The sequence below is a fragment of the Paramisgurnus dabryanus genome, chromosome 8 (genome assembly GCF_030506205.2).
Source record: "Paramisgurnus dabryanus chromosome 8, PD_genome_1.1, whole genome shotgun sequence".
Lineage (NCBI taxonomy): Eukaryota > Metazoa > Chordata > Actinopteri > Cypriniformes > Cobitidae > Paramisgurnus > Paramisgurnus dabryanus.
The window spans coordinates 26778172-26802939 of record NC_133344.1 but is presented as its reverse complement, the minus strand read 5'-3'; the positions used below and the strand labels follow the sequence as shown (position 1 = coordinate 26802939).

The 24768-nt window shown below is 39.0% G+C and overlaps 2 protein-coding genes across 2 annotated transcripts; one reads left to right on the top strand and one right to left on the bottom strand.

The window, feature by feature from the left end:
• Nucleotides 1-1485: 1485 nt before the first annotated feature.
• LOC135771165 (alpha-2-macroglobulin-like) lies at nt 1486-12430 on the bottom strand. Its single transcript, XM_065281275.2, has 35 exons — nt 12401-12430; nt 12149-12294; nt 9895-10075; nt 9651-9807; nt 9494-9546; nt 9263-9283; nt 9006-9171; nt 8841-8925; nt 8649-8763; nt 8441-8561; nt 7287-7396; nt 7032-7202; nt 6729-6959; nt 6442-6654; nt 6218-6367; nt 5985-6128; nt 5761-5854; nt 5384-5531; nt 5081-5306; nt 4888-5014; nt 4577-4695; nt 4446-4497; nt 4245-4349; nt 3890-4066; nt 3720-3795; nt 3484-3640; nt 3324-3398; nt 3080-3242; nt 2735-2928; nt 2428-2640; nt 2218-2342; nt 2036-2117; nt 1869-1952; nt 1696-1801; nt 1486-1618 (listed from the first exon to the last, which is right to left on the bottom strand). The coding sequence occupies exons 2-35, from the start codon at nt 12250-12252 to the stop codon at nt 1578-1580; spliced, it is 4386 nt and encodes a 1461-aa protein (XP_065137347.1). The 5' UTR covers nt 12253-12294; nt 12401-12430; the 3' UTR covers nt 1486-1577.
• Nucleotides 12431-13887: 1457 nt separating this feature from the next.
• Nucleotides 13888-23274, top strand: LOC135770251 (alpha-2-macroglobulin-like). The gene is made up of 34 exons (XM_065279980.1): nt 13888-13898; nt 14027-14207; nt 14285-14441; nt 14533-14585; nt 14812-14832; nt 14915-15080; nt 15161-15245; nt 15333-15447; nt 15527-15647; nt 15741-15850; nt 15931-16101; nt 16852-17082; nt 17157-17369; nt 17437-17586; nt 17676-17801; nt 17887-17965; nt 18173-18314; nt 19687-19912; nt 19979-20105; nt 20186-20304; nt 20384-20435; nt 20523-20606; nt 20774-20950; nt 21041-21116; nt 21204-21360; nt 21446-21520; nt 21601-21763; nt 21860-22053; nt 22147-22359; nt 22439-22563; nt 22649-22730; nt 22810-22893; nt 22961-23066; nt 23145-23274. The coding sequence occupies exons 1-34, from the start codon at nt 13888-13890 to the stop codon at nt 23183-23185; spliced, it is 4233 nt and encodes a 1410-aa protein (XP_065136052.1). The 3' UTR covers nt 23186-23274.
• Nucleotides 23275-24768: the final 1494 nt, after the last annotated feature.

The window sequence follows — 24768 nt, the reverse complement described above, 5'->3', positions numbered from 1 at the left end:
ACTGATTAAATCAAACAACCGATCACAGGTGCGAGGACACTCGTCATTGTCCAGCCCCCACAGTCCCAAAGTCAACTTGATCAAACAAGTGCGTGTTGTGCAGCTGCGAGCACATAGAGAGAGTCGAACGAGCGCTCATCCCAGCCTTTTTACTTAACTTTTTACTTTGTTCAAAGTGCACAAATGCAGTCACGCGAGCAGAGGTGATGCGCTCTCGGGAGGACGTTTTTCTGCGGGCGAATAGTGTTCTTTGAACATGCGAGAATGCTTTCGCTCGCTAAGATGCTTCATGGATAGTGTTCTGCGCTCGTATCTGTCACTCGCGCGTGGTTTTTGTGCACACGAGTTTTGTGTCTGAATTAACAGCATATAAATCTATTGATTATTTGAAAAATTAAGACCTCCGTGAAAAATTCAAGACTTTGAGGTGAAATTCAATACCTTTTAAGGCCTTAATATGGGAAAATGAAAGTCAATACTTTTTCAAGACTTTTAAGACTCCGCGGGTACCCTGATATAAAAACAGTAGAGATCAAAATACAAAAACAGCTAGAAAAATGTATTAAACTTAATCTTAACATGTGTTAACAAATATTTACATAGACATTTGAACCACAGTTGTCCTTAGACTTGGACCTCTGAGTAAACAATTTTTCAACATTGAATGCATTTTCAAAAGCAAATCTGACATCCAAAAGTACTTCATCTAGTACTTCAAAAGCATTGATTTCAACAGAGTAGAGATCAAAATACAAAAACAGCTAGAAAAATTTGTTAAACTTAATCTTCACTCAAAATTTAGAACATTTAGGAACATTGGATGTGGGTATACCAATGCTCTGCATTTTACAATTTAACCAAGGCACTAAAAGTTATTTTGTGGAAAACTCAAAAATTTGAGAACAGTAACACCATAATAATGGCATTGGAGAACCTTTCTAGTTCCTCACACCGGTATGATACACGCTTTTAATGATTGATTTGTTCAAGCAGAATAAGAACAATTTTGAAAAGGACTTAATATAACTAGCTTTCACTTTTAAGTTATAGACCCATTTCTAATAAATAGCAAAAACTGTTATAAAAGTAAGAAGTTACTAGTTACTGAACAGTGCAAGAGACAGACCATGACACTATTTTTGACTACTGTATCTTAAACTTTGTAATCCTGTGCTACAGTGGTTACTGGCCTCCAATTTTGGTTTTGGTGAAGCACCGTTATATTGGGAAACGCTAGTAGAATATTGGTATACCCACAAATCAAACTTTCAAATCTGAAGTGATTAACATTCAGAAGTGTATAAATTCTCTAATTTTGATCTCCATCGTACTTCCAGATGTGCAAATGTAGCTTTAGGTAAACTGGTACCTTGAATTCAAAGCCAACCCAAACAAGTTTCAGGGATGCATTTTGGAACAATCAGATTTTGCAAAATAAAAATCTAACCACTTTCACAAATGCACTACAGAAACCACACCGTAACAAATGGATTAAAACGTTTATTCGCAACAAGATGAAAACATCAAAAAGCTCTGCACTCAGAACTTAAAACATTAACGGTCCTGAAGGTGGAGACTCATGGACAAGGGGAGGAGTATGGGGTCTCAGATTGGTCACCTTAAAGAGATAAAGCCAGATATTAATTTAGAAATATCAACTAATGCAGCCAAGACTGAAATCTGACAAATCATTACTTGTTCGATAGTAATCGTAGACTTTGACCACAGCTGGCTTGAGACTTCTCACTGGATAAAGCTGTTTCATTTGTAGCTTATAACTCATTGGAGTGTTTTTTGGAACCTGGAACAGAGCAAATTAACTGAAGCACAAATATAAATGCTCAAGCACACAACTGATGTTCACTTACCTCCTTCAAATACACTAGGACACGATCATCTACTGAATCAACCCGTTCCACAAGTGGGGCATATGCATTGGGTGGGGTACCAAGCTGTGTACAAAAACAGACATTAAAACAAGCTAAATCTTTCCTTGATCATCTGAAGCATTTCATAAAAACAGCTGTAAACCAACCATTGTAGTGTCTGCTGTACAGCCTGATAGGAGTTTAATATCTACAATGACCATGTTAGTGCTTGCCTGTGGCCCACTGTATCTGCAAGAATAAAGTTTAAATCACGTTACGGTGGAGAAGTTCTTGGCATGTTCCTCTTATAGGAAAGAAAAACTATCAATAACAAGTCTAAACCTCTTACTGAACAGTGAAGCTCATCAAGAGATTTGGACCGGATGACACAAAACAATCTCCTGTAAGTTTAACGTCAACACTCAGCATTTTGCTAATCGGAGGAGGTGTTGGGATGTTGTAAAACAAGTTGATCTGTAAACAAAAGTACAGAGGAGAAACATCAAAAATGGGTATAAGCCAAAAATCAGGGTAAAATAAACTGGTATACAGTACGAACCTGCACAGAAACGCAGATTGAGCCAGTTACTCTAATAGTATATCTTCCGGGAACATATAAAAGCTGCTTCTCCTGATACAATAACTTGTTGTCCTGATTCACATCAAAGCTGAGAGATTCTCCTATTGACTGAACAGTCACTTTACTGAAACCATCAGAGGTGAACACATTGGTGGCGTACACAGACAAAGCCTGAAGAGCCACAACCGTGTCCTGATAACATAACATGGAAATACATTGTGGGTGAAAACAAGTCAGGTTTACTAATGTTACTTTTTCATGCAGTAATAATAGCTGTTTGTGCAACCTGAGTAGATGAGAATCCTCCATAGGCGTTCTGCTGCTTGACAAGCCAGCTGACGATCCTGTTAGCATAACCCAACTGAGCTGTAGTGACTGAATCTGAAGTGAGAACAGCTAGCAGAACATATGAGCTGATCTCCACTGACAGAGAACCAGAATCATCAACAGATCCTGACTGAGACCAATGAAGCTGAGACCCTTTAGGTACAGAGAGATGTTGTGATACTAATTTTTTATCCAAACACACAATAACAACTCACACCACAACCCAAAACAAACAATCAGAAACAAGAGAGCAACAACACAACCTAAGAAAAACTGTAGGTATTGTTTAGGAAACAATTCTTACCATCTGAAATAGAAAGAGCATCCAGCGCATTTAAAAGTTTCTTTAGGGTGTCTGCATCTTTTGCCAGACTGAAGGTGTAGGCAAGCAGCGCATTGCTGTAAGTGTTTCTGAAACTTCCAATGATGGACTTTAAGCAGGACAAAGCTTTAGTGACCACAGGATCCTGAAACACAGATAGATAAACAGCAGATGTGAGTGTCATTCATCTAATAGTTTATACTATGATCTCTGTTGATGTACTTACACTGACTGGAGTTTCCAGTTCAAGTAATGATGCGGTAATGTAGGCAGTCATGGTTATATTATCACTTACTCCACCCTGTAAGGCATAAACAAAAATATGTACTGATATATGTTTGACTGAGAAGCATAATGTTGGTCACAGTACGCTAGAAAGAACAAACCTTCATTCCATTATGGTAGAGTCGACCCTGCTGGATAAAACAGCCATCGGGACCCTGCTTGCTTATTAACCATTCCTTTGCACTTTTAATAACATCTGGATCAATGAATATGAATTTCTGGGCTTTGCCAAAAGACCTCATGACAAAAGCAGTCAACCTTAAAAAGGGTGGAAAACAGAAAATCTTGAGATGATTCACATTCTGCAAATATGGCATTTGTTGATCAAGATACTCACCATGTATTTCCATCACCATAACCAAATGTGCTGAATGAACCATCAGCACTCCTGTAGTTCAGCTGTCTTTGGTATCCTGTTTAGTTGCACAAGGAATGCCAGGAAAACCATTTAATTTGACACCTTGACGAAGACCACCTGCAATAAGACCTATTAAAGAACAACATTACCACTCTTCAGAAAGTCTGTGGCTCGCTCTCGAATGGCTGAAGTGAGTTGCTGTGTGCCATCCAGATACTGTAGGATGTAAATATCAGGAGACAGCACAGCAATGTTTTGTTCTCCACAGCCGTACGGCATCTGTAGCAGTCCATCAAGATTCTGCAGTGCACGACCCAATACGTCTCCTACAGAAGCCAAATGTTAGTTTCACCTATCTTGTTTCACATACCTTTTTACATAAATGTTTGGTTCAAACTGCATGTCATTTTAACGGTCATTCTTAATCCCACTGACAAGTATTCTTGGTGTAGATCTAAAATGTAAGTGGACACCTTGCAGTTTAACATTTAAGCAAAGTCTCACCAAGGACAGAGACAGAAGCTCTCGATGACCCCTTAATCACATTTAATGGATATGTCAGTGATACATCTTCTGAAAGTCTTCTTCCATCTTCTGAAAATCTTCGTCCTATAAAATAATTAATACCCAAACATAACAGATAAGCACAAAAAACAAGGCAAGACCTTAAGTAAAAAATAAAATAAAGTTAAGTGCAAGACGAACCCCGTGGACATAACAGCCAACTGTATGTCGTGGTCCTTTTAACTCCCTCAGCCTTAAATCAAACACACATTACTTACAAAAACTTGTCATTGGCAAAACACTACCACAAATAAAAGTGTGTTGAGTCTGACCAAAACAAGTAGACTTCGAGTGACTATGTCAACACGTCCTCTCTCTGGCACGCTAGCAACCACATTGTTACACACAGCCTGAGAAGCTGCCTGCGCACTGAAGGTCACATTCAGAACTCCTGTAGTACAACAGAAACTAGGTGTTAAGCATAAGCATAAGCATAAGCATAAGCATAAGCATAAGCATAAGCATAAGCATAAGCATAAGCATAAGCGCACGCGCGCACGCGCACGCGCACACACACACACACACACACACACACACACACACACACACACAAAAAGACAAACAAGACATCATTTAAACTGACCAAGAACAAGTGGAGTAAGAACCCATGAAAAAGTCTTCCTCCCATTGGCACATACACACGCCGAATACGGAGAAACAGTTGTGGGGGTGAGGGAGAAGTTCGATGACGGTGCAGGAGTTACTTGAACCTGTCCATGAAAGATGATTAGTTCAGAGTTGATATGACTAAAATGCAAGAGGACTACAAATCTCACCATGAGGCACTTGGACAGATAGCTGAACACTGTGGCCTTCAGTTCAAAGATCTCCCCACGGATGATGGAGTAAGGCAGAGAAAGCTCCATGAAGAAGGGCTGGAAAACTGTCAGCTGAGCAGGAGGAGCCAAACCCAAACCTTTGGAGGACAGACAGAAGGCATCCGTCTCCCAGGTAGTGATGGTGTCAGGAACCTTGACAGGAACCTGTGTTGATCCAGAGTCCCTTTGGATAAAGCAGATTGTAGCTTATAGCTTCAAAACTTATAATTAAGCTGTTGATAAAAGAGGATGTTTACGAACCCCACATCAGCAAGTTGCCAGATCCAAGTTTCTGGGAAGACAGTTCGAACAGTCACCTCAAATGAGGAACTGACTTCAGGCAAGCCAGCACCTTCTACTAGCGGTGCAGCCATTGCCACAACTCCAGGTTCACGACGAAAAGAGCGCACTAAACAAAAATAAAGATATAAACACCTAAAAGCAAACATTGTGCCATATTAACTAAATGAAACCTCTTAAACCATTGTCAAGTTTGACATGTACAACTTTACTAAACATGTACACGTTCTAGTTAAACAAGTCCAACAAGAGGACTGCATTATCCATTTTTTAATAGCAATTAAATAAGCAGCATTACTGAAGCATACAAATCTGCATAAAAAACAAGCATTTAGTACCATTGTAGAAGTTGCTATAATAACTGCGGCCTCTATATGTCAGACACTGAGGTTCTCTTACAGCCAGATTTGAAGAAATCTTTAACCCCACATTCTGTTAAACAAAGTCCAAGCAAGTAAGTTAAAAGGCAGACATTATGCAGTGCACACATTTAAGAAATATTGACTAAAGTCCATTTTAAAAACTCACACTTCACAAAGCACACTTATGAGTAGATGGTTACCTTAAAAGTTACATAAGCACCGTCTGTTGGTACAACTCTGTCTGTTAGCACAGCTCGACGAGGTCGCACTGGGAAACAGTCCTGTTCATCTTCAACATCATATGGATAATCTGAAACTGACGGCACGGGCAGCAGGCCGAAAATCTGTGGTAGTCAAGACCAGATGGAGTTTAACCACAGAGACCCTACAGGTTCTGTCAAACTTATTTTGGATCTAAGAGAAAAATGGACACCTTATCAGCATCCAGACGTTTTCCTGGTTCCAAGATGAGAACACTTTGATCTACAGCACTGAGAGCACATAGTGAACCAGGCTGAGCTGACACCTGCATCATGTTTGCTTCACTTGGAACTGCTGTAGCAGGAGAAAACTGAAGGGACACCTGCGATAAACAGCAACATGTCAGGTTGCATCTTTATTTGCGAAGACTAAAAAAGGAAAAGGTAACACATATACCTTATTTTTAAAACACTTTTCAACATCAAAATTTGCACTGACAGCAACTACATTGTCACTGGGCAGAACACAGTATGCAAGTATCTGCACTACTGGAGTCAGATCTGATCCAACGGTCAGTTTGAATGACACTGTGCCACTTGCAGCCCCATCTGAAGTCCTCACCCTAACCTTATCAAATCCATGCTGAACTATCACACCTCTGGACAAGACCTGAGAAACACAAACCAATGAGTGCAGCCAAGAGACCAGAAAAGGAATCATGTACAGTAGTATTTTGTACTTACCATATGGACAATTTGAGTGCTTAAGGTGCCAGCAGTCTCTCCAACAAAGTAATATTTAATGTTAACAGTAACCTCAGCGTCACACTTTAATGGTTGCTCAATCTTATCTATAGTCAGCTCACTGAATGTTGGGGTATATGGGGTGGCAGGTTGGAGAAGTCTAACGGTTTTCTCATCAGTCGCAAAGTAAGGAATTTTATAAGTAGAACGCACTTCTGGAATTACACTTGCCTGGAAAACAATGAATGGAATTAGTTTCCTGCAAGAAAAAAAAATGGACTAATGCAAGATACCATACTGTACCATCAGATCCAGATCGCTGTTGGGAAGACCAGCAGTATCAAGAGAGAAGGTAGCCAGTCCATTACTGTCTGTAGTTAGGTTCTTCAGCAGTTTTGAGGACCAACTTGGACCTTGCAACAGATAGCCTACTTTGTTATAGACTGGTGTCCCATTAAAATAAGTAACTTGGATCTGTGGGGAAAACATGAGGATTAAAAGCTGATATACACAGAATCTCATTTAACAGAAAGAATAGAATTATGAAATTTGACTTGCCTTTCCTTCCAGGACTGATCCAGGTTGAAAAACCTCAGGAAGCTCGACAAATGTGACTTTTCCAATTTCATACGTCAGTGATACAGTTTGAGATTGTGTCATCATTATGTCTGGGGAAAACAATACCATGAACAGATTATGGTTAACACCAGTGTTGTGTGTAACGCGTTACTTTGTATCATTACAATAAAACATTGATTGAAATTAAGATACAATGATTACAAAATGAAATTCACTTTAGAGAAAGGTTTCTACACAAACAAACTTAATAAAGTGGTCAAAATCATGTCTACCCACTCCGTTTGAAGTGAATTTCGTTTTGTATTAATTGTATCTTAATTTTAATCAATGTTTTATCAACCAATTGCTTGAATTTAAAAAATAAGAAATAAATAAAAGAAAACAATTTAGTTTTATATTTATGTTTAAAAAAAATTATTTCATTTAAACATAAATATGAAACTGAATCGTTTTCTTTATTTCTTATTAATTAAAATCAGGCAATGAGACGAAGCAGCGCCAATGAGAAGGACTTTTTTTCTTTTGATGATGAGGAGGAGGATGCAATGGGCTTTAATGCAGACTCGGAGGTACTAACTTGAGTACATGAAATCGGGCTTAGAGTTAGAAGTTCTCAACCGTTTCCCCCAAGTGAAAGCTGTGTTCATGAAATACAACACTGCCACACCATCCAGTGCACCAGTGGAAAGGTTGTTCAGCCTGGTAGGTCTTGTGCTTACCCCCAGAAGAAACAGACTTTCAGATAAATTTATTTTGAGACATATGACTCATTTTGAGGTTACCATGTTGTTCCTAAGGAACTTATTGATACTTTTTTATAATAAAGAGCACAAAAGAAATACCTGTCATGTCCTCCATAGTATAACTTTATTTAGGCCTACACATTCAGAAACAGATATTGGGTTCTGCCCAAAGTCAGGCAACATAAAAGTAACGAGTAACGTAAAAAGTTACTTTCCAAAGGCGGTAACTAAGTAAAGTAATGGATTACTTTTTTTAAAAGTAACGAGTAACGAGCAAACACTACTTTTTTAAAGTAACTTCCCCAACACTGGTTAACACACACCCACACATGAAGATAAACAGACATGAAGGCACAGAATTCTTAAAAACATGTCAATGTAACAGCTCACCAGTTCCCTCCTCTGTAAGATTTGCTTGTACTACAAGCAAATCTTGCATGTAATTTTCAAATCTGAAGTTCAAAAAGGCTGATGTGTTGAAGATAAAGGAGGCACAACCAGTATTATTCATCTAAAGACAAAGAGTACACTGTAGTTGTATCAAACAAACAAACAAACAAACCAACCTAAAAATTTACTAAAATCCAGAATGTCATACCTCAATGGTTTTGTTCAAACAGGTACGAACCACACCAGGAGCAGTAACATACTTAAAAGTATCACGGCATACTTGCACCCATGCTTTACCAGGTACAGGTTGGTTGTATGTGTAGCTGAGAAATGGTGCAAGTTATTGTTAGTTAAGGAGTGGACTACAGCATTGTAAGTAGAAACCATACAAGTCACTCACTTTCCACAAACATCGATTTCCAGTCCTTCATCCCCAACACTCTGTGTCTGTGCAACGTTTATGCTGACATCAAACTTGGGGAGAACTAGGAGGTAGTAATAAAGTTAGGAGACAGAAAATAAACACTGAATGCATCTTAAAGGTATGCACAGTACATTGACTTACCATACTTCTTTACTTCAAAATTCTGCATGAACATCCTGTCACCAATGTAAGCTCTCAATGTGTATGTGCCTTGTTGGGCCTCAGGGTTCAACTCATGAGAAAGCTGCAAAATCCACCTCACGGAGGACACTGAGGTCCACTGACCAATCCTGTTACCCTGACTGTCCTATTAAGTTACAAATAAAATGCAGATAAAACAATAAGTTATGAATGAAAGCCATTATGGTGTCATCAACTGGACATGAACAGTTTCTTACCTCAACAACCACCACATCATACTGTAAAAAAGGTATTAAAAACAAATTAACTTTCAGAAGTGACCATTCATATCAGCATCCAATCAATATGCAACTTAAGCCAAAAACCACAATTGTGAAATTTTTTGCAATTTACATTCAGTAGTGCACTAAGGCATTGAAAAGGAGAATGCCATTTACAGTAATTACATTTGTAGCAGCAGAATAGCCTCTTATATTTTATAAACCAACCATTTGATCAAGAGGAACAAAATTGGCATCCATTGTAATGACTCTGAATTGCACTAAAACATAAAAGAGAATACTTTAAATGATGCCATTTAATGTTACATAAGGTGCACAATAATACATTTGCCACTTTTCAATCAACAAGCCTAAAAAAAATTACCCGTTTGTCCTGGAGTATAGATGGGTTTATCTGCCTGGATAAAGGTTAAAGGATAGTAAGGCCTGAACATGACTTTTCTTTCTTCAGTCACTTGGAAAGATCTTCCCCGAACTTCAACCTTTATTTTCTGCACAGAATCTTTCTCTACACGAGGAGCCTGTTGAGAAACATTCCCTGTCATCATCCCACTTAAGCCTGAATGTTTGATGTGAAGTTGTTAACAACACACATTTTAATGTCAGACCTGGAAGTTGAAGCAGCGATGAAACTCTTCACTGGACCTACTCTGCAGCAATAAAGTGCTTTGGTTACCATCCACCACCTGAACATTCATTACAAGACTCTCTCTGGGATTCAGGAGACTTGCACAGAGTTTGGATTCAGATCCTGATTGGATCACTGCAGGAAATGTCACCAGAAAACGTCTGCGGAGAATTGAAATAAAAGGTTTGATTAACATGAAGTTAAAACTTTAAGTATTCATTACAGTACAATTACAGAGTGTAAAACAGGGAGCACACGTCTAATATTTTGTGACCACACATATATGACCAGCGTTACCCTGATGGTATTATTTTTGTAAACACAAACAAATTGCTGTACTTTCCGGACTAGAAGTCACTTTTTTTCATAATTTGCCTGGTCTTGCGACTCATGGTTAGGTGTGACTTGTCAAAATTAATTCATAAGAACCAAGATAAACCATTACAGTCTACAGCTGCGAGAGTCCGCTCTATGCTGCTGCTGTATTTATGTAGTTCAATAAAATCAATGATGTGAAATGACTACAAGAGGTTGTTAAACTTGATTTGGATGTTGTGTTAATTTTGCCGATTCAGATTCCCAGGTATGTTCTGTATGCTATTGTGTTAGCTGAATAAATGTTAATGTTATCTTAAAATGTACGGACATCTATTCAGCATATCTAAATGTATAGACAAAGGAATAAAAAAATAATAATTTACAAAGGCATTGATTAATAAAAGCACTGTACATGGTAAAGACATATTGTGATGCTCATAAGTACTATTCGGACGGGATTAGTTTTCCAAACAACGTTTGAGTTTCAACGTGTCCCCCAGGACGTCTGTGATTTTATGTACCGATTCGGACGGGATTAAAATTCTCAGGCTATTCCAGAGATGGGAGTGTCCGTTTCATGCATTTGGGCGTTGCAGAAGAGCACGTGCTCTGGATACGTGTTTGTAATGTTTAATATTTTTTCGTTAAATTTAAATTATGACAGAACATGTAATTTATTAATTTAATTTTAACAAATCAAAATAAAATATACAAATCCTACTAAAGTAGCCTACGTGTTTTATATAACTGGCTGCTTATAATAAATCTTATAATAATGATTAATAACAATTTATTATCTTTATTAATTAACATTCCGGAGCTGAAGAACTTTGAACGGAGTTTCTCATAACGTTAATGAAATTACAGTGCCCAGTCTTAACAGTGTATGATATTCAGCTCGTCTTGATTTAATTATTTTATTTTGCCGAATGCGAAAAAACATCCATATCTGAATGAATGGGACTCAGGAAATACAATATACGCGCATTAGTAAGACCTTACGGCAGATCACGTTGGCCAAAACACGAAATGAACCGCGTTTTCAAAAGATATTGCGGGCAAACACAGACATTTGCATTCGGACGGGATTAAATTTCTCAGAGGACCTCTGAGTTCGGCGAAAAACAGTAGGTAAATTGCTCTGGAATTCTTACGGAGGTCGTCAGAGAAAAACACAGACATGGCCGATTCGGACGGGATTAAAAACACAGAGGACCTCTGAGAAGCACGATTTTCTCAGAGGTCCCCCTGTAAAACTAATCCCGTCCGAATAGGGCTATAGTGTTTGTTTCCTCATTTTTATATAAACCTTGTGCATGCAAAAAACCTGCTGGAAAACAGGCCAATCTCAACATTACACCGACTGTGAGGTCACAGTCGATATGTATGCCCCAACATTATATTACCCGTTAATTTAATTACAAAGTTAAAATGCTAAAAACAAAGTTGTGACTGTTGAGCTAGGGTTGTAAATGGACATTTAAAATTGTTCCTCGGTAAGTTATGTAAATATGTAAAAACTATGTAAAAACTATGTAAATATAAAAGAACAATTTAACATTTTAATGCATTCTTTGGCACCTTTAATTTCTGAAAGCAAGAGATCATCTGTGTAAATCAGGACCATGATTAGGCTACTATATAATAGAATTTATATTTGCTCTATCATGTAGTCCCAGATCTTAATGGCCTTTTATTTACAAACAAACACATACATGTTTTGCTGTTTTTGTTTGCATAACGAAAAGCAATTAAACCCACAAGCTCCAGAAATCGACAAAGGTTTAATTCATGCGTCTGACTCGTGAGTCAAGTCCAAATCATCAGTGTCCACAAGTTCCACAACCCTGGATTTTTGCATTCCACAATTCTGTAGAATTGTTAAAGCAAATGAGAGGATAGATAAATTAACTTACGGTCCCAGCGTTTGTCCATTAACACAGCACAGGACAAAAGTTAGTACGAGCTCAATCCAAAATATCCGTTTGACACCCATTGTAGAGATGAGACCTTCCAGCATGAGAGATTAAACGTTTGTTATAACGCTACAAACACTCACGTCCTGCGAAAACATTCCAATAATGATTTATCTCACCAAGCAGGCGGGACTATTTATTTATATTGGCAAATGTGTTGGTGACATGACAACTACTCTAAATACAACTCACCATCAGAATTTCATCACCATAACAGGACCGTTGACCGCTTCTATATGCTTTTACAATAGGTTAATTATAGAATTATAGCGGATCAGTCTTCATTGTTCACAGGTGAGTGTGTTCGGCACTGCGCATTCGCTCTCAAAATACCGCGAGAGCGATTTGAGAAATCATACGGAGAAATCTGATGTCGAATCGCTCTCGCGGTACTTTGATGCCATATGCCGACCAGTCTGCGCAGTGTCTAATGATGTCGAACACAGGTGTTACACCTGTGAACCATGAAGGCATAATTGATATCTTAACATTGGTGCTACCTGCCATTAATCGAAGACGAAAGCGCAATTGATCCACTATTTAAGTCAGCGATTGTAAGGCGTAGAAGTAGTCAGCAGTCCTGTTGTATAGATAGAGTTCTGTTGGTGAGTTGTCTTAAGTTCTTGTGTAACGCACTAAAACGATGATATTTGCTAATATAAATATTTTCGTTTACCTGGTGAGATGAATCATTATTTGAGTGTTTTCGCAGGACGCCCGTGAGTTTTTGTATCGCTACAACATAAGGGATGGTCTTGAAAATGGGTGTTAAACGGATATTTTGGATTGAGCTCTTATTAACTTTTCTCCTCTGCTGTGTTAATGGACAAACATCGGGACCGTAAGTTATTTTAATTTCTTTTAACGAATTGTCAGTGCAAAATCCTTCGCCTACTGATTAAGTGATGCGCCGTTTAAAGTTCCCCTGTGGTGAAAATCAAGTTTTTATTATTACTTATGTCTGTGGTGGTTTTAATCTTCAAGACAAGATGTGCAAATTCATCATTCAACACCATTGCTGAGTATTTTATCCATAATTTGAGTTGTCTAAAGACATTCCCACAGTTTGAAGTCACCTTGGTTTGCATGTCACACACAACCAATCACATCATCACGTTTGAATTCACACATGCTAAAATCCCTTGCAGTGTGAAATTGTCTCTAACCTGTTAACAGCTGCGCTAAAAACAATTTGTGCCGCAAATGTGCAGATTACATATGCATTGTGAAACCGCACTTGGCAGTTATCTGTCAAACTACTGAAATTATCATCGATTTACCTGTATAAAACTTAAGTCTGGGACTAACCCTATTTATATCTATGGTCCGAGGTGTGCAATTGAATGGAGACTGATTCTAATTTGCATATTCATAAATCTGTGTATACTAAATGAGGGAATTATATTTAGCTTTTAAAGCATGTAGGAATTATTGTCTCAGGATAAACTTCTACATATTTTAATGATGCTTAAAGATAAGTTTTAAGTGAAAGTTATCGACTACTGGGAGACTAAGTTACTCTTCAAATTTGAAAGTGGCGTCGTTGGCACTTTCACATTTTGGTGCATGCGTATTTATTACCTTTCTATTTAGGTAATATTGCTGTACCAATCTGCCTGGAGAAAATGTGTTGTAGGACTACTGAATATTACCTGTAGGTTTATTTATACAGAGACCTAATGCCATCAGGGTAACACTGGTCACATTTGTTCAGTCACACAAGGCACGCGCTCCCTGTCTTACAGCCTGTAATTGTACGTTATGAACACTTAAGTGTTAATTTTGTGTTTGTCAAACCTCTATTATAATTCTCTGCAGATTTTTCCTGGTGACATTTCCTGCAGTTATCCAGTCAGGATCTCAATCCAAACTCTGTGCAAGTCTCCTGAATCCCAGAGAGAATCTTATGATAAATATTAATGTGGTGAATGGTAACCAGAGCACCTCACTGCTGCAGACTAGGTCCAGTGACGAGTTTCATCGCTGCTTCAACTTTCAGGTCTGACATTAAAATTGTGTGTTTGCGTCAAACATTCTGGCTTAAGTGGTATGGTAACAGGGAATGTTTCTCAACAGGCTCCTAGTGTAGAGAAAGATTCTGTGCAAACAATTAAGGTTGTGGTTCAGGGAAGATCTTTCAATGCGGCCGACGAGAAAAAAGTCATGTTTAGGCCTTACTATCCTTTAACCTTTATCCAGTCAGATAAACCCATCTATACTCCAGGACAAACAGGTGATTATTTGAAGCTTGGTGTTTGTAAGGTGGTAAACTTATTGCTGTGCACCCTTTTATGTAATACTTAATAACTTTTTTTTTTTTTCAGTGCAATTCAGGGTGATCACCATGGATGCCACTTTTGTGCCTCTTGATCAAATGGTTGGTTAAATAAAATTGTAGCACAGAAGAATTGCCACTTGTAATCAAATGGTGTTCTCCTTTTCAATGCCTTGGTGCACCAATGAATGTAACTTGTAGATCGAAATTGACTCTTTACAAAAAAACTCAAAACATTTACCTACAACTGGTTTTTGGAGTAAGTTGCATGTTGATTGGAAACTGATTTGTTACAAGTTTAATAGTTTCCCTTTTTTTTTTTTTTCAGTATGATGTGGTTGTGGTGGAGGTAAGAAACCGCTCCTCTGCGCATTTAATTGCCGATAATGGCTTTCGAGCATAACTTATTGTTTTTGCATTTAACTTAATAGGACAGTCAGGGTAACAGGATTGGTCAGTGGACTTCGATTTCCTCTGTGAGGTGGATATTGCAGCTTTCTCATGACTTGAACCCTGAGGCTCAACAAGGCACATACACCCTGAGAGCTTACATTGGTGACAGGATGTTCATGCAGAATTTTGAAGTAAAGAAGTATGGTAAGTCAATGTACTATGCATGCCTTTAAGATGCGTTCAGTGTTTATTTTCTGTCTCCTAACTTTATTACTACCTCCTAGTTCTCCCCAAGTTTGATGTCAGCATAAATGTTGCACAGACACAGAGTGTTGGGGATGGAGGACTGGAAATCGATGTTTGTGGGAAGTGAGTGACTTGTGCATTGTTTTCTTCTTCTTACAATGCTGTAGTCTGTTTCTCCAATAACAATTAATTGCTAAATTAATTTCTCAGCTACACATACAACCAACCTGTACCTGGTAAAGCATGGGTGCAAGTATGCCGTGATCCTTTTGAGTACGTTACTACTCCTGGTGTGGTTCGTACCTGTTTGAACAAAACCACTAAGGTGTGACGTTATGAGTTTCTGTAAGTTTTTAGTTTGTTTAACTTGTTTGTTACAACTACAGTGTACTTTTTGTCTTTAGATGAATAATACTGGTTGTGCCTCCTTTATCTTCAACACATCTGCCTTCTCGAACTTCAAATTTGAAAATGACCTGCAAGATTTACTTGTAGTTCAAGCAAATCTTACAGAGGAGGGAACTGGTGAGCTGTTACATTGACATCCTTTTAAGAATTGTGTCTTATGGAGTTTTTCTGTGTGTTTCCTTAATCTGGTCATGGTATTGTTTTCCCCAGACATAATGATGACACAATCTCAAAGTGTATCACTGACATATGAAATTGGAAAAGTCACATTTGTCGAGCTTCCTGAGGTTTTTCAACCAGGATCAGTCCTAAAGGGAAAGGTAAGTCAAATTTCACGATTCTAGTCATTCTGTGAAATGAATTTGTGTAGCAGTTCTTAATTCTCACGTTTTCCCCACAGATCCAAGTTACTTATTTTAATGGGACACCAGTCTATAACAAAGCAAGCTATCTGTTGCAAGGTCCAAGTTGGTCCTCAAAACTCCTGAAGAACCTCACTACAGACCGTAATGGACTAGCTACCTTCTCTCTTGATACTACTGGTCTTCCCAACAGTGATCTGGATCTGATGGTACAGTATCTTGTGTTTAAATTTTTTTCCTAAAGTTAAGGCCACACCAAAAGATTGAAATCTTATCAGATTTTCAAAATGTTAGACCATAAACATGACAGAAATCTCAATTTTACAGTTTTGTTCCCAAGCATGTACTGTACATATTTAAAGTTGTACTTTAAATCATGTACTATATTTTCAATTAATCACAAATGTTCTCATTCTGAAATGTAAACAAACATACTTGAAGTACTGCATGTGCAAGCAATAATTGGCTGATTTTGTAATGTTATACAGTTGTGTTTGTTCCTACAGTAAAATGCGTAAACTCCGCTAATGGCATGTATTTTAAAACCGGTAAGATAATATTTTAAACGGGGGTTAAACCAACATTTAATTCCGAAATATAAACCCACTCAATTTATGCTTATAAAAAGCCATGGAATTTAAGTCTTATTAAAAGAAACCACTCTGGTATGCTCTTAACGTTAGGGTGAGCGTGTCTGCTGCATTCTGTTGAAATGACAAAGTTTGCCATTTAGGTCCATTATTCTGCATGATTAAGAGCTTCCAAACAGAAGATGCTCTTACCACGCCGTGCACCACAGGATAATTGGTTCAACCACAAAGCCAATCAGGAATTTACCTAGGATTGTCAGAAGGGGGGAATTTGCCCAAATTCAACCCAATTATATTTTTGGCATGTGTGTGGCGGGCTTTAGTGAAACGATGTTGTACTAGAAACTAATTCCATTTGTTGTTTTCTAGGCAAGTGCAACTCCTGAAGTGCGTTATGCCTATAAAACTCCATACTTCACAAATGATGAGAAAACCGTTCGACTTCTCCAACCTGCCACCCCATATACCCCAACATTCAGTGAGCTGACTATAGATAAGATTGAGCAACCATTAAAGTGTGACGCTGAGGTTACTGTAACCATTAAATATTTCTTTGTTGGAGAGACTGCTGTCACCTTTAGCACTCAAATTGTTCATATGGTAAGTACAAAATACTACAGTACACGATTCTTCTGGTCTCTTGGCAGCACTCATTGGTTGTTTGTATTCCTTAGGTCGTGTCCAGAGGTGTGATAGTTCAGCATGGATTTGATAAAGTTGATGTGAGGACTTCTAATGGAGCAGCAAGTGGCACAGTGTCATTCAAACTGACTGTTGGATCAGATCTGACTCCAGTAGTGCAGATACTTGCATACTGTGTTCTACCAAGTAACAGTGTAGTTGTTGGCAGTGCAAATTTTGATGTTGAAAAGTGCTTTAAAAACAAGGTATGTGTACGATTTACTTGACTTCCTTTTATAAACGAAAATTCAACCTGACTTGTCGTTGTTGTAGGTTTCTCTGCAGTTTTCTCCTGCTACAGCAGTTCCAAGTGAAGCAAACATGATGCAGGTGTCAGCTCAGCCTGGTTCACTGTGTGCTCTCAGTGCTGTAGATCAAAGTGTTCTCATCTTGGAACCAGGAAAACGTCTGGATGCTGATAAGGTCTCCATTTATCTTTTGGATCCAAAATAAGTTTGACAAACCACAGACACCCTACAGGTTCTAACTCCATCTGGTCTCGACTCCCACAGATCTTCAGCCTGCTGCCCGTGCCATCAGTTTCAGATTATCCGTATGAAGTTTTAGATGACCAGGACTGTGTACCAGTCCGACCCATTCGAGCTGTGCCAACAGACAGTGCTTATGAAACTTTCAAGGTTACACCTATTCATGAGTTTGTTGAAGAGTCTTGTACTTAATGTCTGCCTTGTAACTTATTTGCTTGGACTTTCTGTTTAACAGAATGTGGGGTTGAAGGTGGTTTCAAATCTGGTTGTAAGAGAACCTCAGTGTCTGAAATATAGAGGCCTCAGTTATAATCGTGATAATGGTGGTAATGTATTGTTTTTCATGCATGTTCCAGTTATGTTGTGTTTTTAATTGCTATTAGAAAGTGGATAAACTGCATCTTTATGGATCCTTTTTATAAAAGGTTATTTCTTTATAAATGTGAAACTTAAAAGTGGCTTGAAAGGTGTGGTGTTAATATTGCACAGGGTTTAATTTTATTGGGTGTTTTATGTTCAAGTGCGCTATTTTCTGAAACCGCAAATGTTTGCGATGGCTGCACCACAAGAAGGCGTTGGCTCTCCTGATGTCAGTTCCTCTTTTGATGTGACTGTTCGAACGGTCTTCCCAGAAACTTGGATCTGGCAACTTGCTGATGTGGGGTTCGTAAAACGTCTCTTAGCTTTTGTAATGCTTAATGGGTACCAGCAACAGCCTTAAACTTATAATTTTCCTGGGACAAGTCTTTGACACCTCAGTGGTCCTCTGACCTCCTTATGTTGCTGCTGGTAAAACCATTTATGGACAAACTGCTTTTATGGACAAAACTGCTTTTGTGGACAACTTTCATTCATATCATCTAAAGTGTATCAACTATTACACTAAGCAGGGTTTTGCAGAACATTAAAGTCCCTGGTAGCCCTTCGGGCAGGCCCTTTTTAGTTTTTTGGTAGACCGAAATGAATTTAGCCCGAATAAAAAAGGCATTACTTTTAATGTAGAATATTGGAACAAAACGTCTAACTGAAATGTCTAGACTACACTAAAGTTTGGATCATACAGTGTTTTTCAGTAACCGATTGGATATTTTTTGATATCCAAAAAAAGAGGGCTACTGTCGCTTTAAGAGCAAGATCTGCATGGCGTTACATACTGAAGCCTTTTTGTAATTCTCTTCACTGCACATGCAATCTATATCATTTCAAAGCTTGCTGTGGGAGATTCCACTTTACGCATGGATGGTTATGACTGACAGGTTTATGTTGGAAATTATGCGCAACAGATCCAGATCATTAATGAGAAATCAGTACTGTTTGTGGCTTCCAAGTGAACGAGTGCACATTCAAACGTGTGCACATGTGTTAAAATCCCTGTTCCTGAACTACATGCACCATAATTACCCATCCAAATAGGAAGGAAAATGTTTTTAAATGCTTATGCATTCTCCCACAGAAGTCAAGGTGGCCTGACGGGCAGGGCAGAGATTCATTTTGGTAGCCCGACTGCAAGGCACAATAGCCCTGGGATGTTGGGCTAGTGATTTTTGCGAGTCCTGACTGAGTTAATGTTACTGTATAGATTTATTTTACACGTCAGATACAGGTCCTTGAATTCTTGCCTGGCTACCAAACCTCTCTGCACATGCTCATCACCACCTGTCGTTGGCACACCAAAACCTTTGACAAGGTATTTGTTTCAAAGATCAGTTTGGCCCCTAGCCAGGGCCGTGTTTCCCGAAAACTACTATTATCGCAAGTTCTGCTGTTACCAATAGTGCTCAATGGTAGCAATGACCATAGTTGGCTAACAATGCTCTTGGGAAACGCACCCCAGATCGATTAATACAGACCGAAAGTTCACTTCAGGCGCTTAACCATGACAACGTGCATGTCTGAAACTGTCTGTAGTTGACATTGTCTCTAAGTCCTGCCTCTTGTATAACAATTTCTGCACTGTTAAACTTTTAAGTAAAATACATTTAACAATCAATTAATTGGTGCTGAAGCGTTATCAAGCTATCTGCTTGTTCCACAGGGCCTCTGGATCAACACAGGTTTCTGTCAAGGTTCCTGACACCATCACCACCTGGGAGACCGATGCCTTCTGTCTGTCCTCCAAAGGTTTGGGTTTGGCTCCTCCTGCTCGGCTGACAGTTTTCCAGCCCTTCTTCATGGAGCTTTCCCTGCCTTACTCAATCATCCGTGGGGAGATCTTTGAACTGAAGGCCACCGTCTTCAGCTATCTGTCCAAGTGCCTCATGGTGAGATTTGTAGCCATCTTGCATTTTAATCATATCAACTCTGAACTAATCATCTTTCATGGGCAGGTTCAAGTGACTCCTGCACCGTCATCGAACTTCACCCTCACCCCCACAACTGTTTCTCCGTATTCGGCGTGTGTATGTGCCAATGGGAGGAAGACTTTTTCATGGGTTCTTACTCCACTTGTTCTTGGTCAGTTTAAATGATGTCGTGTGTGTATGTATGTGTATTTATATTTATAAGCTTAACACCTAGTTTCTGTTGTACTACAGGAGTTCTGAATGTGACCTTCAGTGCACAAGCTGTTTCGCAGGCTGTGTGTAACAACGTGGTTGCTAGCGTGCCAGAGAGAGGACGTGTTGACATAGTCACTCGAAGTCTCCTTGTTTTGGTCAGACTCAACACACTTTTGATTTTGGTAGTGTTTTGCCAATGACAAGTTTTTGTAAGTAATTTGTGTTTGTGTTAAGGCTGAGGGAGTTAAAAGGACCACGACCTACAGTTGGCTGTTATGTCCACAGGGTTTGTCTTGCACTTTTTTTACTGTAGTGGTTGGTGTTCATGTGTCTCTTTGCTCATCTGTTATGTTTGGGGTATTAACTTTCATAGGAAGACGACTTTCAGAAGATGTATCGCTGACATATCCATCAAATGTGATTAGCGGGTCATCAAGAGCTTCTGTCTCTGTCCTTGGTGAGACTTTGGACATATTGTAGTTTCACATTTTAAACGATTACATCTAGGTTTACCCCTAGAATACTTGTCAATGGGATAAAGAATGACCTATAAATTTGAACTTTTGTAACTTTGTGAAATTTGTGAACTGAATGAGTGAAGCTAACGTTTGGCTTTTCTTGTAGGAGATATATTGGGTCGTGCACTGCAGAATCTTGATGGACTGCTACAGATGCCGTATGGCTGTGGAGAACAAAACATTGCTGTGCTGTCTCCTGATATTTACATCCTACAGTATCTAGATGGCACAAAGCAACTCACTTCAGCCATTCGAGAGCGAGCCACAGACTTTCTGATGAGTGGTAATGTTGTACTTCAGTAGGACTTCTTGCAGGTGTTAGTAAACTTGTCAATTAAATGGTTTTACTGGCATTCCCTGTGCAACTAAACAGGATACCAAAGACAGCTGAACTACAGGAGTGCTGATGGTTCATTTAGCACATTTGGTTATGGTGATGGGAATACATGGTGAGTATCTTGTTCAGTTCTGTCATCTTGATCAACAAAATTAATCGAAAATTGAGTTAAGATTTTCTGTTTTCCACCCTTTTTAAGGTTGACTGCTTTTGTCATGAGGTCTTTTGGCAAAGCCCAGAAATTCATATTCATTGATCCAGATGTTATTAAAAGTGCAAAGGATTGGTTAATAAGCAAGCAGGGTCCCGATGGCTGTTTTATCCAGCAGGGTCGACTCTACCATAATGGAATGAAGGTTTGTTGTTTTTAGCGTACTGTGACCAACATTATGCTTCTCAGTCAAACACATGTCAGTACATATTTGTGATTATGCCTTACAGGGTGGAGTAAGTGATAATATAACCATGACTGCTTACATCACTGCATCATTACTTGAACTGGAAACTCCAGTCACAGTAAGTACATCAACAGACATCATAGTATAAACTATAAGATGAATGACCCTCACGTCTGCTGTTTATCTGTTTGTGTTAAGGATCCTGTGGTCACTAAAGCTTTGTCCTGCTTAAAGTCCGTCATTGGGAGTTTCAGAAACACTTATAGCAATGCGCTGCTTGCCTACACCTTCAGTCTGGCAAAAGACGCGGACACCCTAAAGAAACTTTTAGATGCGCTGGACGCTCTTTCTATTTCAGATGGTAAGAATTGTTTTGTGAACACTGCAGTTTTTCTTTGGCATAATTTTTGCTGTGTGTTGTTGGGTATTGTAATGTGTAACCTTTTTTATCCTAAAGGGTCTCAGCTTCACTGGTCTCAGACGGGATTTGCTGATGATTCTGGTTCTCTGTCAGTGGAGATCAGCTCATATGTTCTGCTAGCTGTTCTCACTTCAGATTCAGTCACTACAGCTCAGTTGGGTTATGCTAACAGGATCGTCAACTGGCTAGTCAAGCAGCAGAATGCCTTTGGAGGATTCTCCTCTACACAGGTTACTCAAACAGCTATTATTACTACACAAACTGGTAACTTTAGTAAACCTGACTGGTTTCACCCACAATGCATTTCCATGTTATGTAATCAGGACACAGTTGTGGCTCTTCATGCTTTGTCCGTATATGCCACTAAAGTCTTCAGCTCTGATGGTCCCAGTACAGTGACGGTTCAGTCAACGGGAGACTCTCTTAGCTTTGATGTGAATCAGGGCAACAAGCTGTTGTATCAGGAGAAGAAGCTGTCGAAAGTTCCTGGAACATATACTATTAGTGTAACTGGCTCAATCTGCGCCTCTGTGCAGGTTCGTACTGTATAAGTTTATTCCCTTGATTATTGGTTTATACTAGGTTTTTGATGTCTCTTCTGTACTTCGTTTACAGATCAACTTGTTTTACAACATCCCAACACCTCCTCCGATTAGCAAAACGCTGAGTGTTGATGTTAAGCTTACAGGAGATTGTTTTGTGTCATCCGGTCCAAATCTCTTGATGAGCTTCACTGTTAAGTAAGAGGTTTAGACTTGTCATAGTTTTTCTTTTCTAGAAGAGTAACTTCTCCACAGTAACGTGATTTAAACTTTATTCTTGCAGATACAGTGGGCCACAGGCAAGCACTAACATGGTCATAGTAGATGTTAAACTCCCATCAGGCTGTACAGCAGACACTACAATGGTTGGTTTTGCAGCTGTTTTTATAAGTTGCTTCAGATGATCACGAGTTTGCTTGTTTTAATGTCTGTTTTTGTACACAGCTTGGTACACCACCCAATGCATATGCACCACTTGTGGAACGGGTTGATTCAGTAGATGATCGTGTCCTAGTGTATTTGAAGGAGGTAAGTAAACATCAGTTGTGTGCTTGAGCGTTTATATTTGTGCTTCAGTTAATTTGCTCTGTTCCAGGTTCCAAAAAACACTCCAATGAGTTATAAGCTCCAAATGAAACAGCTTTATCCAGTGAGAAGTCTCAAGCCAGCTGTGGTCAAAGTCTACGATTACTATCGAACAAGTAATGATTTTGCAGATTTCCATCTTTGCTGCATAAGTAGTTTTTTCCTGAATTAATGTGTGGCTTTCTTTCTTTAAGGTGACCAATCTGAGACCCCATACTCCTCCCCTTGTCCATGAGTGTTCACCTTCAGGACTGTTAGGGCTTCAAGTTCTGAATGTTGAGTTTTCATGTTTCCAACCTGTTGCTAATAAACTTTTAGAATCTATTACTGTGTAGTTTCTGTAGTGCTTTTTTGAATGAAGTGGTTAGGTTTGTCACATCAAATTGTTCCAAATGTGTCTCTAAACTTGAAAACATAGCCAACCTTCAAGTTTCATTGAAATGGCAATTTTAAGTTCCTTACTAATGCCCATGCTCCCTAGCACCTTTTTATCACAGTAAAGCGGCATCCTAATCATAGGATCAGGGTGAAAATTTGGCTCATCCGGTGAGATTTCATGAGATTTTGGCCATAGCTGTATCCCTTCTAGACACAACCGTCATTGTCTTGAGGAAAATTTGCAACCGAAGATGCAGTGCATTTAATGTCATTCTGTACATTTTATCAGTTTATCTAATTTCAGTTTGTTTCATTGTAGAGTTTATCACTTCATTAATCATATATTTTTAACTCAATGGGTCCAGCATTCCAAAACTGTGGACCGATCACTGAAAAGGCTCGATCCCCTCTATGCTTAAGTCTTGAAGAGAGAACAGTGAGGAGGTTCTCGTTGCTTGATCTTATGCTTCTAGAAGGAGAGAATTGATGTTGTAATTCAGATAAATAGGAGCTTGATTATGAAGGGACTTAAAAACAAAGTATTTTAAAATAGATTCTCTATTTGATTGGCAACCAGTGACGAGTCCTCAGAAGAGGGGTAATGTGATTGCTTTTACGCTTTTTTTTAAAAGAAATGTCAGCAGCAATTTGAACTGATTGTAAACGATTAATCTGGGTTTTGGGGACACCATAGTATACAGCAGGGGTAGGCAACATCAGTCCTGGAGTGCCGTTGTCCTGCAGAGTTTAGCTCCAGCTCTAATCAAGCACACCTGAACAATTAAGGTCTAAATAGTCACCTGAAAACTACAGGTAAGTGAGCTTTTATCAGGGTTGGATCTAAAATATGCAGGATGTCGGCACTCCAGGACTGACATTGCCTACCCCTGGTATAGAGGGTTACAATAGTCTAGGTGAGAGGTGATTAGGGCATGTACTGCCATCTTAGGTTTTGTCAGATAAAAAGGGCTTAATGTTTGATAAAGTGCATAGTTGATAAACTCGATCCAATCACAGCAGAAACTTGTTTATCAAGTTTTAAGGGACTCGTCTAAGAGAACACCCAGATTCAGTACCTGGAGAGACCTGAAGACGGACGGATATCCTAAGTCATGGTTGTTGGATTTGGACTTTTTGTGGGGCCAAACAAAAACTTCTCTTCATTTAAAAACAGTTTTGAAGTTCAAGCTTGACTAGCCCATCTAAACACGTTAAAAGGGATGTAAAGGAAGAGGGATCATTTTTCTTGAAAGGTAAGTAGATTTTGGTATCGTCTGCGTAAAAGTGAAACGTCCTTATGTCCAAATGTCCTTAAAATGGAGCCCAGTGGTAAGACATAAAGGGAAAGCGCCAGAATTAATCCTTGAAGACCACGAGACAGCGTGGCAGTGGAGGGGGAAAAGTCACCCAGTTTATATACTTTGATAGATATGACTGAAA